The sequence below is a fragment of the Maylandia zebra genome, linkage group LG23, assembly GCF_041146795.1.
Source record: "Maylandia zebra isolate NMK-2024a linkage group LG23, Mzebra_GT3a, whole genome shotgun sequence".
Taxonomy (NCBI): domain Eukaryota; kingdom Metazoa; phylum Chordata; class Actinopteri; order Cichliformes; family Cichlidae; genus Maylandia; species Maylandia zebra.
In genome coordinates, this window is record NC_135188.1 from 1,134,323 (window position 1) to 1,150,918 (window position 16,596).

The 16,596-nt window shown below is 44.4% G+C and overlaps 3 protein-coding genes across 6 annotated transcripts in view; 1 reads left to right on the top strand and 2 right to left on the bottom strand.

Annotated features, from left to right (window-relative positions):
• obscna (obscurin, cytoskeletal calmodulin and titin-interacting RhoGEF a) overlaps positions 1–1,148 on the top strand; it is a 39,128-nt gene extending 37,980 nt beyond the window's left edge. The window contains exons 77-79 of the mRNA XM_076880815.1: positions 37–133; positions 314–463; positions 534–1,148. Of these exons, the coding sequence (XP_076736930.1) occupies positions 37–133; positions 314–463; positions 534–717 (431 nt within the window). The 3' untranslated portion in view covers positions 718–1,148. The remainder of the gene's footprint in view (positions 1–36; positions 134–313; positions 464–533) is intronic.
• A 1-nt stretch (position 1,149) lies between these two features.
• On the bottom strand, positions 1,150–6,317 carry guk1b (guanylate kinase 1b). 2 transcript variants are annotated; one of them, XM_004570201.4, is made up of 10 exons: positions 6,215–6,317; positions 5,183–5,347; positions 4,959–5,074; positions 4,780–4,821; positions 4,334–4,453; positions 3,399–3,495; positions 2,256–2,394; positions 1,988–2,072; positions 1,826–1,911; positions 1,150–1,731 (listed from the first exon to the last, which is right to left on the bottom strand). In XM_004570201.4, the coding sequence occupies exons 3-10, from the start codon at positions 5,068–5,070 to the stop codon at positions 1,699–1,701; spliced, it is 714 nt and encodes a 237-aa protein (XP_004570258.1). In that variant the 5' UTR covers positions 5,071–5,074; positions 5,183–5,347; positions 6,215–6,317; the 3' UTR covers positions 1,150–1,698. The 2 variants fall into 2 exon arrangements, with proteins under 2 accessions (XP_004570258.1, XP_004570259.1); XM_004570202.4 differs by lacking the exon at positions 4,334–4,453 and having other exon boundaries at positions 6,215–6,316.
• Positions 6,318–7,033: 716 nt separating this feature from the next.
• Positions 7,034–16,596, bottom strand: part of rnf220b (ring finger protein 220b) — a 28,144-nt gene continuing 18,581 nt past the window's right edge. Inside the window, exons 3-16 of one of the 3 annotated variants that reach the window (XM_014411473.2) lie at positions 16,198–16,324; positions 15,335–15,377; positions 15,148–15,240; positions 14,503–14,545; positions 14,158–14,247; positions 11,687–11,730; positions 11,281–11,362; positions 10,803–10,899; positions 10,590–10,649; positions 10,403–10,467; positions 10,233–10,317; positions 8,522–8,630; positions 7,770–7,844; positions 7,034–7,684 (exon numbers count right to left, since the gene is read on the bottom strand). In XM_014411473.2, the coding sequence (XP_014266959.1) occupies positions 7,613–7,684; positions 7,770–7,844; positions 8,522–8,630; positions 10,233–10,317; positions 10,403–10,467; positions 10,590–10,649; positions 10,803–10,899; positions 11,281–11,362; positions 11,687–11,730; positions 14,158–14,247; positions 14,503–14,545; positions 15,148–15,240; positions 15,335–15,377; positions 16,198–16,324 (1,085 nt within the window). In that variant the 3' untranslated portion in view covers positions 7,034–7,612. Of the gene's footprint in view, positions 7,685–7,769; positions 7,845–8,521; positions 8,631–10,232; positions 10,318–10,402; positions 10,471–10,589; positions 10,650–10,802; positions 10,900–11,280; positions 11,363–11,686; positions 11,731–14,157; positions 14,248–14,502; positions 14,546–15,147; positions 15,241–15,334; positions 15,378–16,197; positions 16,325–16,596 lie in introns of all 3 variants that reach the window. The other 2 variants (XM_012924390.2, XM_012924391.2) reach the window with 2 other exon arrangements.

The following is a 16,596-nucleotide window of genomic DNA, read 5'->3' on the forward strand; positions in this document are numbered from 1 at the left end:
TCTCTATAAAGATATTCTGTCTGTCTGTTCTCTCAGTGTATATTATCCTTCCTAAAGCTCCGGAAATCCTCGAAGGTCAGGGTGTTGGGCCAGAGACCGACATCTGGGCTGTTGGAGTTTTGTCGTTCATCATGTAAGCAAAGAGGTTTATTCAAACTTGGATTACATCTCATCATCTGAGAACAATCCCACACGTAGCAGGGCTGTTCTGTTCTGATAAATGTGGGTTTGTAGACGTCATGGTGTGAGGAGGCTACAGACTGACTTCTGTTATAATAAGAATTACTATCATCTTTATCCTTCCCTACGTTAGGCTGAGTGCTGACAGCCCGTTTCATGCGGAGCACAGCTGGGATCACGACAGAAACATCAGGAAAGGGAAGATCCAGTTTGGACGCTGCTACCCGGGTCTGTCTGAGGGAGCCCTGAACTTCATGAAGAGCAGCCTGAACAACAAATCCTGGTGAGTCTTTTCCCAGAGTGTACTCACTCACACGTTAGCACTCATTCTGACATGATAAAAAACTTTGCAGGGGGAGACCCACTGCAGCCGAGAGTCTCCAGAATCCGTGGCTCCGTGCCCATCGCGCCCCACACAAAGCCCGTCACTCCAAAGTGTGCTTCTCCACCGACAAACTTAAAGCTTACCTCAAGCAGAAAGAGGAGAAACGAGATCAGGTGCGCACCAAGCTTCAGGGTCCCTCCTTCTGCCAGTGACGCCACGATGCCAAAGTTACCATCGTCTTTCTCAACGAAGAAGAAAACCTGCAGCTGCAACGACGTGTCGGTGCAGCAGTTTGTGCTTCAAGTGTTGCTCTGTGTCTGCCAACCTGGAGCCCGGTTAGAAAAACGTTTGATTTTTAAAAGTTGATGCGTCTTAATGAGTTGCTTCTGTGTTCGATTGTGTTTTATAGTCTGGGGATTTATTTTGTGCGTATCAGGGATAACGTGTGATCACATAAGGTGTGCACGGTGCTGCTGCATGAGCTGGAAAGTTGATCAAAATGTTGTTTTGCTCCTCTGGCAGACGGACGGACATGCTTGGCTTTGCAGTTCTGTCTCCGTAAAACTTATTTAACGCAGTATTTTATGTGAAGCTTTACAGGAGTTAGTCGATTAAATCATTATTAAACAACTCAAAGTGCTCAGTCGTTGTCCTAAAACTCTTTATTCTGTCTCGTTTCAGTTCAACACACGAACATTTCAGCTCTAACACATTTTAGATTAAATCTACCACAAACGGTGATTTTCAGATGCTCTGTCGTTCATGTGCACGAGTCCATCCTGATAATATACTCGACTAAGACTGAATTTATTTCTACTTCGGGTAGAAGTCATAGTATCTGAACACTTTCTAGATGTGGAGCTAAAGCAGATCTGTGGCAGCCTGTGAAGACCGAACGTAGCGCTGGATGTGGCGTTTTATTCGTACCTGCTGAGCCAAATGTCAGAAATCTATGAAGTAGGACTACACACCTAATATCAGCCACTGCTTTTACTAAATCTAACACAAAGGACATGTGAGACACGTCGGTCCAGACTCTTCGTTTCCATCTGTGTGTCTGAACTGCAGCTGGATGCAGCTGAGCGTGAGGAAGAGCTTTTCTTATTTCACGTGTTCCAGTGAAGATGGAGCTTTTCCAGTCAGAGACACATCAGTGTTCCTGTCCACCTGCTGAAAGCCTGCTTATTTCCTTATTATGATTTGGCCTCCTGAACTTTTTTAATTTCCTGTGGAGAGAGAGAGAGAGGTGACAAATACTTCAACCAATCATTTGATGAGTTTAAAGTAAAAGGAGCAAAGAGACTTTCTGCTTTTACTTACTTCATCCAGGATTTCTTTTAGCTCCTCGTAGGCCTTTTCTAAGTCGTCGTTGATGATCACAGCATCAAACACTCCGGGCTCCTTACCTAGAAATTAAATCAAATTGCAATAATTGGCTTTGCATTCGGGATCACGTTCCGCCGGAAATGATGGGAAACTTACTGAGCTCCATGTCGACGCGTGCCGCTTCCAGACGTTTCTGTAAACTCTCCTCTGTTTCCGTCTGCCTGTCCCTCAGACGTTTTTCCTGAGAGACGACAGAACAATCACAGCACCTACCTGTAACTGGGCACTGCTTCTTACTACCAGGTGAAGTCTTGTCACACTTTTAAAGCACGCTCAAAGTGCAAATATGAAGAAATAATACATCTTAAAAGCGCAAGAAAAGAATCGATATATGCTGTGGATTAATCACAATAAAAGGATTTACCAACGCGTCCATAGATGGAGGCTGGATGGAGACGTAGATGGGGTTCAGGTCGGTCTCTTTGATCCGCTTCACCCCCTGGATATCCACGTCCAGGATGCAGATCAGGTTTTTGGCTCGCACGTCTTCCACAGAAGCCTTACTGAACAAACAGGAGTCAAATAAGCCGTGCCGTTCACGTGAGCAGAAACATCCAAGCAGGTACTGAATGTAATTTTGTGCTTCTCACACGAAGTGACTGGTAAGAGCATAAGAGGATCGCTGCACTGATCCGAGCTGCTCAGACTCAGAGAGTGAGCGTTATCTTCAGAACAAGAGGAAGAGATTGAATGTGACACAAGGTGCTGAGCCGCAGCGTTGCTCTTTTTGACCTAATGGGGGTTAAAGCTCCATCTGTCACCAGACTATTATGTAGCCGCTTGATCCTTGTTACTAAGCCCACAGTGTGACATTTATGTAAGGCTCGGTCTTCATTTCTAATGACTTAAGTTCAGCCTGTATGAGGACACTGATATCTTATTGTATTTTCAGCAGAAATGCGTTTGGTTTGATCAGTCAAACCCTGAATCCTGGGTGTGGAGCGTCAGGCAGGACCAGCCCACTGGATCACTTTGGAAAATGTAAAGAAAGCTTCAGACTTTTCTCCAGTGTCACAGCTTTTCCTACTGATTTCCACTCACACTCGCTGCATAATTCAATTATAGATTTCTGTCATTTCAGACATTTTCTTCTCACAGTTTAGGCCCAACGAGACGATTTCTTTCATTTACTGCAGCTGCATTTCTGTAGCATGTAGTCAGACTCTGACACACTGTTGACATCGTGGCTCTTTTTCTTACATTAAGATGTCTCATTGATTAAATGTGTCGGTAATTCTCTGCACAGAAAGACTGTGCGTGGCTCGTGACGTAAAACGAGCTTCACGTCCCTGCAAATGTTTCCTCAGCAAAGTTTGATCAGTTCTGCTTTTAAATAAACTCAGTTCAAATGAAATCGCGCGAGATTAGAAGCTGTCGCGTCAGAGCGGTTTGCACACGCAGTGTTACAGAGAGCGGGTTAACTCGGGGCTAGCCCCCCTCTGAGAATATGCATGCAAGTCATAGTGTTTATGAATCTGCGTGAAATATCTCACACATATCCATTTACCTTGTTCCATACATGTTGCCAGAAAACTCAGCGTGCTCAATGAACTCTCCTTTGTCGATACCCTCCTGCATGGCCTCCCTCGTTGTGAAGTGATAGTCTGTGGGGAGCAACGTGTGGAGTGAATCGAGCTCTGCGTGGAAAACGATCTATCAAAGCAAAATCAAGCAGGAGCTCACTACAGTGTAGCAAAGCTGTCACGGTGTAACAGCCTGTCACAGCTGATCACGCGTGTCGGAGCCTAATTTCAACTGGGATTGTCATTCTCCACGTGTGTCCACACGCGACCCACAGACCCACACAGGGCAGTTTCAAAAGCAAACACGTTACTACGAAGCAATCATTACATGACAACATGAAGGAGTCAGACTGAAGCATCAGTTTGGAGAGAAACACTGTAAAACAACGAGATAATAAGCACGAGAACAGGTCACGGGGATTTAAACAGCGCAAAGTGCGGATATTTCTGCTCATGTTAAAATCCTCGTTTATTAAAAGTTGGAAACCTGTTCATCACTCAGTATTAGTTTAAAGGACCTCGACTAAAGAATGCAATAAAATGGATGCAACAAGTTCTAAAAGGATTTTAAAAATAACCTTTTGTTCTCCTGCATGTTGCCAATGGTTGTTTGCATCTTGCCTATCGGGAAAAAGAGGAAATGGGAACACCAGTGTGGATCTAAAGACGTGTGGGAGTGGAAATGGGAATCACTGCTGAGGCATCACAGGGGGCTATTTTCAAAAGCTTGTTACTCCAAAGTGTAAACTGTCGCGTCTTCCTGAGGTCATTGTACTTTTTAAAAATATATATATTTACATGATTTTCAATTTTTTGACCAGTTCCTATTAATCCAATCACAACGTGCCAGGATGATGAAAGTAACCCCCATCCATCTGCGGTAAAAATACACTGTGATCAGGAATCACACTGAGATCACCTTCATCTGTGGTTTCTGATTCATTTGGACATGAGGCTGACATTTCTATGTCCTCAGAGGATAAGACGGCTGCTACGGGCAGTAAAGTAGCCCCCAGAAGCATGGGGAGCTTGTTCAGTCCTATGGAGAAAACAAAAAAGGCACAGAGAGCTTTATCCCAAACCAAGGGAGCCTCACAGGGTGGCAAACCAGTCCTGCAGTTCACTTGGGAGTAAGAAGTGCTGTGGGTGTGGAGTGGGTGGGGGGAGGCTAGGAAACAAAATGAAAAGGAGCTTGTTTGTCAGATTCTCCACTTTTCTCCACTTTTATCTCAGCTCTGCAAGCTTAAATCCAGATGCAGGGCTGATGTTTTGTGATTGATCCTAACACAACGTGAAAGCACTAAACATGAGCACCCACTTAGAAAGTGCCAGCAAAAAGCCGGGTTTCACTCATAAGTGTTGTACCTTTGCCATCTTCTTCTCCTGGTCGAGGGTTTCTCGTCGTGTCTGCGGGGAAAGAATTGCAAAAACATCAGTGTCAACTTTACAGCCGGTACTGGCAGGTGCAGAATTAGGCTGCTGCTTCCTCCTCAGACAGGACGTTTTGCAAAGGAAGCAGAGCATCAGTTGGCACAAAAACGTACGTGAGACGCTGAATCCAAAGACTCCTTCGTGCTCTTTCATCAGCCTCTTCAACAGAGTGCTCTTCCCTGCTCCAGAGGGGCCACTCAGCACCACGGGCCTCGGTCCCGACATCGTCCTAAGAGCCACGGACGGACGCAGACGGGGGAAGAGGGATGTCTTAGAGATTTGTACAGACCAACACGTTTCACAGGCGGTGAGCTATGGTGTCTTTCAGGTGCTTTACCTTAATAATCTCCCTTTTTCCTGTGAATCGCTGCTCCTGGCAAAAATCTCAGCTATCCCGTTTGCTCGTCGTAGGTGCCGTGAGGCTAAATCTTTTGATCCAAGCTTCTCGACACACCGTGGGGTTAAAAGCAGGCTGTTCCTCTCGTATCGCTGCTGTTGCAATCTAAGAATTAATTGACATTAATTTCTGTGTCCTTAATTAAAGCATCAAAATGCGTCCACGTCCTAATTGCTGACTGGTTAGACAGCCAGAGGCCTGGAGGTTAACACTAAGGATGTCTGTTAATGAAGCCGCGAGGGGTCAGTCAGCTGGGATAATTGGATCTGAGCCAGGTGGCGCTCAAGGTCCAGGACAGGTGAGTCGTTTACCTAAAGACCGGATGAATCCCGTTAACAGAATTACTTAATAACACAAAAATCTTCCCCAGCAGCAGGTTTACTCGGCACCTTGACTGAATTGATCAGTTCGAGCACTCTTTCATTCGCACACCAGCTGACTGCTGATGGGACCTCATCTACAGTTACATAGTTACTGAGGTAACTGCTGTTGGAGCGAACACACGAGCAGGAGGATAATCCACGGTCTGTTTATCACTATTAACACTTAGTTCTCATCATTTCATTTCCTGAAAAGATAACAACAGCTTATCTATTATTGTTTATTAACATCTTAACTCTGCACCCTTCCTTCCTAATTCAAAGAGCAGACACTGAATTTTCACTCTTTCACTCTATACTCATATAACAGAGCTGTTTTCTAATAAATGTGTCTGTATGTGCATGTAGGTATGTGTGTGTACGTGTATATGTATGTGTGTTATGTATGGGTGTATCCGTATTTGCGCATGCGTGTGTATAACTTGTGCACAAGCATCTTTAGATACTTACATTATTGTGCATTACGCACAACGGAGAGATGCCAAACTGTGTTTCATTGTTCTTCTAACAGTGACAATAAAGAGCTAATCTATTCTATTCTATTCTATTCTAATGTTTTACTCTCGTTTTCTTCGAGTTTTATTGATCTTACCTTTTGTCAGAGCGTCTCTGTGTGTGTCGTCTGTGTCGGAGGGACGTGGAGTAACAGATGATTGTGTGCGTGTGTGTGTGCGCGTGTGTGTCACACCGACTCTGTCAGTCTGGATTATCACCGCCTCCCTTCAGCTCACTAACCAATCACGTCGGGGCATGCTGACTTGTTTTGAGAAACACACTCTGCCGTCCAAGTCTAACATAAATGTTTCATTTTTATTAGAATCTGATCAAATGACATTTACCTGGCTGCTGTACATTCAGGTTATACTAGGTTAACTATATTTTTCTTGATGATTAATTATTTGAATAAATAAAAGTTTTATGTGATATAAAATTATTGCTTCGTGTTTGTTGAGGATGAAGAATCTTTGTTTCTGAGTGTTTCGGGTCTTTCTTGGTCCTGTGTGTGTACTGCATGCAGACTTTGTTTCACAACCCCGCTCACTTCAATACGTGTGCATTAATTTTTGCCCGTCAGAAACTGGACTCGTCTCTTGCTCCACTCTACGGCGGAGGCGCATTGCTCTTTTACGTCTCTCTGTGATGTGTCTGAACCTAAGTGGCCTTGCAGTAAAGGCTCAGAATAGCAGGCTTTAGAGTCTTTCAACTCCAGATGAGCTGCGATGGGCTCTGCCTGGCTAATCCCGCAGCGACCCACTTCTTAAAGGGCGCACACACGCCATCATAAGGCTGTCGACAAACGGCAACAACACAGGAATGCACGCCATTCACGCCTCGGCCCACACCTGCGGCAGGTGCAGCAGATACTCTTTAGGTGTTCACAGTTAAAAGCTTTCAGGAAACAACCGCCTTTAGACACAGATTTTATTTTAGTAATGTTGATAAAATTAGATTTGAGTGATCCTATACAAAGAAATACGCCAATAACAAAGACAGAACAAGTCCCCATGTGATGATTATTACTGTAAATGTTTCCAACCTACAAGAGCTAAACAAAGAATAAGTGATCTAAGCAAAGACAAACTCTGTACAGTAAAGTCTGCTAGTCAACATCCTATACACACACCACTCCAAACATACATACACAAAATTATGTACATGTGCTTTGCAGTTCAATCATCTTTCCATAAAACAGAAAAAAAAGATTTTTTTTAAAAATCGATAAATAGTCTCAAAGCATTTTTTTCTCAGTGCCTGAGCTCTCAGATGGTTTCAGAGGTTTCTTCTGATCTGCTGGACGATGCAGTAGAAACACGGATATTGTACAGGTCAGAGGTCGCACTCAGTTAGTAGCTGTTAGGAGAACAACGATGGTAAGAAGGAGGAAAAGGAAGAGGGACGGGAGAGGGGAAAGGTGGGCTTGCATGACAGGCCAGCTGCCCAACAAGTCCAAGCCTGATTGGTCAAAACAGAAGAAATCCCTGAAAGTGAGTCACAGGTAAACTCGCCTCAGGTCTCCAGGTGAGGTGATGGTGTTGCACTGAGGACACAGCTTCTTTGCTCCCTTTGAAAAAGAACGGTGAGACTTTTATTACAGACTTTTACTTCGTTCTGGATGTTTTGCATCATTTTTACGTTCAGCTTTTTACCAGCGTTCGAAGCCAACACTCCTCACAGTGAACATGCCAGCACTGGATGGAGGTGAGCGGCGTTGTGTAGGTGTCCTGCACACAGGAACAGGCACAATACAGGTGAGCAACGTTTACCTGCAGTGCGACAAAGCTGCCACTAGGTGTCCACATGTAACTACAATCAGAGCTTTGGAGGAAGCGACTTGAATGTTTGTTGGGATTATCTCTCATTTATTCATCTCATTCATCCCACTGTGATATTTTACTTTGTAACTGATTTTTAAAAATAATTTTTTTAAAATCACAACAAAATATTTAACTTAGAAAAAAAGCCATGCAAAAAATCTGTTCATTACTAATTAATTATATATTTCCAATAATTACTTACATTTTTACATGTAAAATAACAGAAACAAATAAATTGTCTCAGACTGGGGTCGACTTTGAAGAGCAGCGTGTGGTGCATTTGGGCTAAATAAATATTTGAGTGAATAATTGTTCAGTGTTTTGATTCTTTCCGTGTAAAATGGGTCAGTATTTAAAGGAATAAATGTCGCAGAGCTTTATCAGATGCAAACTGTAATATTTGTCGTGTGTATCAAACAGTATTAAGGTCATCTGCAGTACAGTCTGATCATACGAGGGGTCGCAGACAAACATTTTCCATAAAAATATTACTGTATTTATTACGTTAATGAAGAAACAAACATACACCAACAGTTTGAAATTGTGCTCTTTTCTCTTTTGCTTTAATTTGCCTCCACACTCACCATGCAGATGAGACATTTAAATCTGTCTCCTTTAGACAGCTGTTTCTCCAAGTCCCGTATCCGAGCCTTAAGTGCATCTAATGTTGTCAGCGTGGAGTCCTCCGAGAGCCTGTGCGCGCGCACACACACACACACACACACACACACACACACACACACACACACACACACACACACACACAGGAGGACGAGAGGGAGGACACACGAGTTAGGCAGACACTGGAGAGTCATTTATAAATCGAAGACAGATTAAATTATTCGCTGGCCAACATGGACACTGAGCATGAAATTTAGCAGCAATCACATTGCCTGCATTGGGTGTCTCATTTATCATGGGCAGCGGGGCGGGGGTTAGGTGTCAGCGTCCTCACAGAAATAGACATACACGCGCACAATTACAGCATAGACTCTATATGCAAACATACTGTACAGATGGGATGCAATGCATTCAGCGCAATGAAACGTGTACACGCCTGCATCACCTGCTAAGACCCTGACTGACGACATCATCACACTGATATAGTGTGGTATTATGTGCTGGTGAGAGCAGGCGGTCCGAACAGGTATGGCATAAATACAGAGGACCAGGATACAGAGGAATGGCTTCCTCTGGTTGGCTGATGGACCAAGTGCATGCTGGGACAAGCAACAGCTGGATCAACCTGCCTCCACGACGTCAAACTTTAATTTCAAGAGGCACAACTTTGGACATGGCTGCTGACCACGTCTCCTCTCATGTCTCCAGAGTTACCGGCTCAAAAATCCATCAAATACTCAACAAAGACGGATTCTTTCACTTTGACTGAAAGTCAGTTCATGGGCTCGTTGGCAACTTGAACAAAGTGTGTCAGACTTGCTAAAAACAAACCATTAATTGAACCATTTATGAAATTTGGGTTTAACAAATGTTGGTCCAGAGTGCAGGAAAGCATGAGCCCGCAGCAGGGAAAAACGATTTACCTTTAACCTCTAAAACTTCGTTTTTTATTAATGTTTATCGAACCTTCTGACATGTTTTAACCCTTTAAATCCTGAACCATGAAATAACTCCCTGAAATCTTTCATTTTTTGATAACGGACAGTTTGTTGGTCCTTTAGACAAAAGTCTTAATCGGCATGTGAAAGTTTTAATTTGCTACATGAGCCATGTTTTTGCAGTTTAGTCATTAAAAATGTTTCATGCAATTTATATCATTTTTTGAGGGTAAAAAAAAATCACGCTGATGATGTCACAAAAACACACGTATGAAATATGATACGCTGGGCTTTAACAGAAATTTGCAGATATGAGTTTTAGACTTTTTTATTGCTTAAAAATGTATTGTGCACTTTATTTAGATGGGGGGGGGGGGGGGGGGGCACACTGATGAAGCCTGATAAACTCACAGAAACGTTTCTGCTGTATATGACAGAGTAGGCATGAAAGGGTTAACGACATAATGGATTAAAGGCAAAATACTCTTTGTTTACTTCTTTTTCCAATGAAATTTTTCATTAAAATTTGTTTATATGGCGTCAAATCACAACAACAGTCGCTTCAGTGTGCTTTATGTTGGAAGGTGAAAACCCAACAATCAGACCTTTCTATGAATAAGCGCTTGGCGCCAGCGGGAAGGACAAACTCCCCGGGCTGCGACCGGCTTTAACAGTCTCTCAGTTTGTGTATAAATCTGTTAAACTGCAGATCTAACAACAGATCTAACAAACTCACATCTCTATCTCAGCGTTTTTGCAGGTTTGAGTGAGACCGGCTGCACTGCCATCCTGTTTCTCTCCACTGCTTGTAGACGGACTTCCTGGATACACAAACCAATGAGCAGATTACAGTTACATCCATAGTTTTAGGAACTGTGCTCAGCTGCCTCATTATTCCTAACTCACCATCATTTGACCATTTATTAAAGTCCAAGTTTACTCTGGATTCAGGCGGCACGCTGCTGCTGTTGCTGCTGAAAACAAACCAAAGTATATTTACCATCTGAAAGCATCTGAAACGGCTTTGAAATGAATTTAGTTCATATTTATCTAAATGAATACCGAGTGATCGTCACACATCACGGATACGTACTTCACTGCTGTCTCTTTGGAGCTTTCTCCCGAACAGGGAATCACGTCTGTGTCTGTGTATCTGCAAACGAAGTCAGGAGAAAAATACAGCAAAGTGTGCGAGGAAGAACTTTCTCCATGTGCGCGTATATCCCAGTCCCCCCACTTTACTGTAAACGCATTAACATTAACATGCTGTTTAGCGTGCACGCTGGCGTTCTCTTCAGAAGGATACTGTGCCCGGCCGTACTCCAGCGTGTCATCTCCGTCCACGTCCAGGTCTGCATCGCTGTCTCGACACTCCTTAGAGGTGGTGCTCACCAACATTGCACCTGGTGACACAGATTCAAATGGGAATCATTGTTAACAGCCACGTTAGTGATGAGGAAAATGCGACGTTGCCCCTGTATCTGCTGTGACTGCGCCTGTCAGTCAGTTTCCAGGTCAGAGCTGCTCCTCACGCCAAAGAAGCGGTTACTCTTAAGCCAACCTCCCAGGCATCCTGCTGCGCCGTAATCTGGACTGAAAAGTTCAGCGCTTCTTCAGCTGCCACTCAGTCACAGTATTCACCCTCCACTGAACAAGATCACACACGTGGGTACCTCAGTGGTGCACACACACACACACACACACACACACACACACACACACACACACACACACACACACACACACACACACACACACACACACACACACACACATTCACTTACCTTTAAAGCCTATAGACGCCATCTGTATCCTTCTCCTCTCATTCCAGTCGTCCTCCAATGCCAACAGGTCTGCCGACCCCTCCTGAAAACAACGCCGCGCACACACATGTACACACAAAGACACACATCGGGTCACATGTTCTCTGTCTGGACGAACACGCCCATATGCCTCCTGTAGCCCGGAGCTACATATCTGCCTCACAGCCGTGAACCGGCGCTCGCGGCGCTTTCACGTGGATACACAGCGAGCTGACAGTGATCCGTGCACCACGTGAACAAAGCCAGGCAACAACGTCTCGGGGTTCAAGGTCAGCGTGTCACACGTTACATATATTCATCTCTGATTACAACACAAATGTCAGGGAAACAAATACTTGCATCTGACTCGTGTGCTTGGAGAGCCTACCTGTGCTTCCTCTGGTTTTCTCCTCTTCAGCTTTCCCATCCTGACTGAACACAGAACACACAGAAGAAATACTGTTAATAATGGTTAAAGGGGACGAGGCATTAGCTTTGGGGTTTAAATCAACACCATCAAACAAGTCGCATGATTTTTAGTAACACTATTGAATTATGTGTAATGAATAACTGGGGTATAACTTATTTGTTCCTGTACATAAAAACGTGCGAGTTTGAGTCGCTGTTCCATCTAAAGAAGCCGAGCTTTGTCCTAAACTGTGATAGGAGGTCACCGAGCTGCGTGAAGACTAACATGACCACGGGTCATTCAAACAGGTTCACACTGAGCCCAGAGCAAAAGAAAGACAAGCCAAAAATATTCATATTAATATTTACAGCTCTATTTATTACCTCCATATTATTATATTTTTATTTAAATAAAAGATAAAAATACTGATAAATAACAGGATAAATTATGCAAAGACTACACTGTGAGTCAGCAGCTAAAAGTAGTGCATGAATGGTTCAAGCTCCCAACGTCCTGCACTCAACACTTCACATGCAAACAGTGAAGAAAGCGAATAGTGGTGGAAGAGGTACCGACAGCTTTCACTTCAGTAGTAAAACCAGTGTGGAAGTATTACAGGTAAAGTTCTGCTCTCACACAATAAATCCAGTGAAAGTGTTCATTAAATAAATGAATAAATTTCTTTTCCTTTCAATATTAGAGCCTCACCTTTATAAATGATGTGTCATGTATTTAATTTAATCTTAAAGGAACAAAAAGTCATGATTGTTCATGTGCAGACAGAGGAAACACTCAAACGTAAAATTCACCTGCTTGTGGAAACCGTCTCGTTCACTTCTAATAACTTCCAACATTTAAAAGCCGGAAATATGGATGCGACACTGAAAACTACTGAGTTCTGTTTCTGTGTGAGCTCACTCCACAAACTGTACAAGCTGGCCGCATTGATGCACGAGGCCCTTAAAGCAGAGACAAGCAGATGCTTCGCGTGGACAGAAGCTGCAGTACGGGATTCAAAGCGGCCCCCCCGTCCCCGTGCTGTCATCCCACCGTCCTCCCCCGCTTTCCTCTCTAAAAATATGAAAGCTAACATGGCAGAACACCAACTGAACCTCCTCTCCTCTCCCTGCCCTGACTGACTGCAGATTGCAAAAGGGGACATTAAGTTTTAAGGCCCTCTAATTCCCTGCTGGATGACAGTGGCCCCCGAGGGGAACGCACGGCGAGCCGGTGGCTGTGACCCGAGTGCCGCAATCCCAGCAAACATAATGAGGGTTAAAGAGACGGTCATAGATGAGGAGGAGCTCATCAAACTACGAAGACAGAGGGAGAGAGAGAGGGAGAGAGAGAGGTTGATTAATCAACAGAGGACCCCCCTCCTCCTCCTCCTTCCACTCTCTTCTTCTTCCTCCCTGACGTGTATTTAGAAGCTCATTATGCTGTCCGGTTATAAGGCCCAATAAAGGCTAACAGACCTCGACAGCAGTGGCAGTTTGAAGAGTCAGCTAAGAGCTGCAGAGTCTCCGCGGGAATAATAACGGGAGCAGGAAGTCTGCGGCGTCAGCCGCCGCCGGGACGCTGCGCAGGTTTCTGTATTCGTGCAGAAATGCTGTCAGCCTACTTTCAAACATGCTACATGCTATCATTTATTCATTTATTTAGAAATGGCTGGAAACTGTTCAGGGCTGAGTTTCTGTTACAAGCTTCTGTGGAAAAGAACCAGAAACAAGTCCTGATCTGGTTACTGCAGATCTACAAAGCCTTCATTTGTCTCTTAGCGTGACGCACGGCGCGAACACCATCATAAGCTCCGCGGCTGAGCCGTAACGGTAACTACCCGCACGCTTCAGAGGAGAAAATAGTTCCTACGTGAAACATTTACACAACACTGTTTGTGGGTTTTTGTGTGAGAGTAACAGTGTCAGAAATCTCAGTACGTGCCTCTCCCTACCCCCGCTCGCAGCAGATGGCCCCGCCCCTCCCTGAGCCTGGCTCTGCCGGAGGTTTCTTCCTGTTAAAAGGGAGTTTTTCCTTCCCACTGTCGCCAAAGTGCTCACAGGGGGTCTTTATCTTACAATGTAAAGCACCCTGAGGCAACAGTTTCTGTGATTTATAATAAAATGAGTTTGTCATTGGGAAACACGTTTTAGATTTTTATTAAAAAAAGCAGCTCAGGTGGAATAAATATTAATCTGGTATCGTAAGGATGTTTCACATTTCATGAAAAGTTTTTGAGACACTTGAAAAGTCAATAGCAGCTATTTCAGGATTAAAAGCATGAACATAATTATATCCATTCAACTAAATAAATACTGACTGATTAGTGAGCTGATGTACTAGTGTCAGAGGTGGGTCTTTTATAAAATAGGAAAAAGTAGAAATGAATAAAATAAATGTTTCTTGTGTGTGTGTCGAATCCTCAGTGAAAAATGCTTCTCAGTGTTTCTTACCAGCTTGTGCGCAGTCTAGGTGGGCTCCTGCGCTGTGGGGGCGTAATGGGGCAGATTTGACGTAGCACCTGCACCAGCAGAGGTCATCGACTGTTAACATATCAAGGGGTCAAAGTTTAAAGGTTAATAGCTCCTCTGCTCGTGGGGGCGCTAGGCCAGCTGAGATGGTGTGGGAAAAGAGGTGATATCTGAATGACTGGTGAGGGTGGGGACGACGAGCGTGAACAAAATATCTTTTTCATCTTCTCAACTTTACGGCGTGACAGTCGCCTGGTCTGGACTCTGAACCACAAACTGAGTGTGCGGCACAGAAACACAACATTCGGTCCACGTGGATCAACGTACCGTTTAACCTGGTGTGTCTGTTGGCCCGGACGCGGAGAAACGTCTGCAACAGAGGAGAAAACATCATTTGCACTCAAAAAAACTGTCCATAAAAATAGAAGATGCTGTTGGAGGAAGCTGTCACGGAAAAAAGAGACTTAATTATGCAGGTAATGTTTGTGCCCTGTGATCTGAACGCTGCCGCTGTGCTTCTCCGTGTTTACATCACTGTGTGTCTGCTGCTCTTTGTGAAGATGCTGCGTAGGATAGATTGTATCTGATGAAGCTGTTAGTTCTCGTTCTGAGGGTCGAATGCTGCCTTCGTTCTCACAGATATGCACAAGCTGTTCTTTGTCGCCTGTGTTGTGATCACAAGAGATGAGTCTCACTTCCTACCCGCTGCAGATGGATACTTGTAAAGGCCCCACAGCATCACACAGGCTGAGTATTTCTAACTTAGACATGCGCGCATTTCAACCCAATCCTTAGAAACTAAAGCAGCAAAAGGAAAACAACAACTTTATATTTTTGTGAGGTCAGCGGCACAAGGATGCAGCGTTTGACACTCTGGGATGAGACCCCGTTGGGTTTCATAAACTGGTAATTGTAAGGTTTTATTTAATGCTTTACAATATGTTCATTACAATGCACTCTTTAAAATCCTACCTGGTATCGGTCAGAGTGGGCCTCCTCGGCCGGTCGAGGGGGCGAGGTGGGCGAACTTCCCTCTCGCTTGATGTGCAGGGACAGTGAAAGAGGCTGGAGCCCGAAAAAGAAAGAATCAAGTCAAAGGCAGGACGACGGCTACTGACCGACTTCCTGAATGTGCTGAAAACATCACAGCTACGTGTACCTTTGGCGTCCTTATGAAGTGGTCGCGCTGGACCGGAGTTGCACTATAATAACACAGAAGCTCGTATGTTAAACCTGTTTTTACTGTGCATAAGTCAACAACACAATGTGCCCACAAAACCTACAAACACAATATTGTGTTTTAAATGTCATCTGGTGAACAACCTCTGCTCTTATCTTGTCTGGATTTGTATCCGAGTCCGTGTGTAACCTCATTTTACTCCTTCTCACATTGTGTCTGTCACACGGATACTGTAGACACACACACACACACACACACACACACACACACACACACACACACACACACACACACACACACACACACACACACACACGGTGTCCCCGTGGGCCAAGTTCAATTTGAAACCATTACTGTCCACGGAGCGGTCGTTAAGCAGATTTGGAGTGTAATGCCTTTATTGGAGAAATCATTCTTCTGTTCTAAGCAGCAGGTAATGTGTGTGTGTGTGTGTGTGTGTGTGTGTGTGTGTGTGTGTCTGATCTATGCGTATGTTTTAGACCAAAGCAGCCATTAACAGAACATTATCTGCCTGCTCTATGAGTTGTTGCCTTGAGGCCAGAGGCTATAATATGAAATATGTAGGGAACAATGAGGCGGCTTGTAAACACTGCACGCAGGTGACAGAGAAGAAGGCAGCTACCACCTGGGGAAACTGAAGGGGGGGGGCATCCAGAGAGAGGGATCTGTCTACTTTAATTATCACCTCAAAGCTGAAGAGAACAGCAAGAAAATGACAAACAGATAAACGGAGGTAGTGTAAACTTTTTAGACGGTGGTAAGAGGGAAACGTTCTTTGCCGTGAAATAAAGCAGAGGATCCTCAGGGCGTGAGCGTGATACCTGATCTGCAGCTGGGCGAGTTTGGCTAACTCCTGCTCCATGTGCTCCTGCAGCTCTCCGGGTCGCAGCACGGCCTTGCAGACCGGACACGCCGGGGCCTGAGCGTCATACAGACCTTTGACTTTGCCTGCGAACGTGAGGTGTTTACAGTTAGAGGTGCTGATGGAAAACTGCGTCGTGACAGTCATGAAAACCCTGTTTGCTGTGCACAGACTGTTAGACTCAAATACTTAACCCTTAACTTTAAATGGATACAAATTTTATTAGTCGCATAAGAGACATTTCTTTTTTTTTAAAGAGCATTTAATCTTCCTCCTTCAGAGGGTTTGAGAGGCTGAACAAGAACAAGGTGAATCCATCACTTACTTTATCACATGAAGGATTTTTCTACTGAGAGTT

Excerpts from the sequence above, each read along its gene's own strand:
- guk1b (XM_004570201.4), bottom strand. The coding sequence starts at position 5,070 with ATGTCGGGACCGAGGCCCGTGGTGCTGAGTGGCCCCTCTGGAGCAGGG. Across the intron at positions 2,395-3,398 it reads GGCAACATGTATGGAACAAG|TAAGGCTTCTGTGGAAGACG; the intron begins GTAAATGGATAT and ends CTGTTTGTTCAG. Across the intron at positions 2,073-2,255 it reads CTCCATCTATGGACGCGTTG|GAAAAACGTCTGAGGGACAG; the intron begins GTAAATCCTTTT and ends GTCGTCTCTCAG.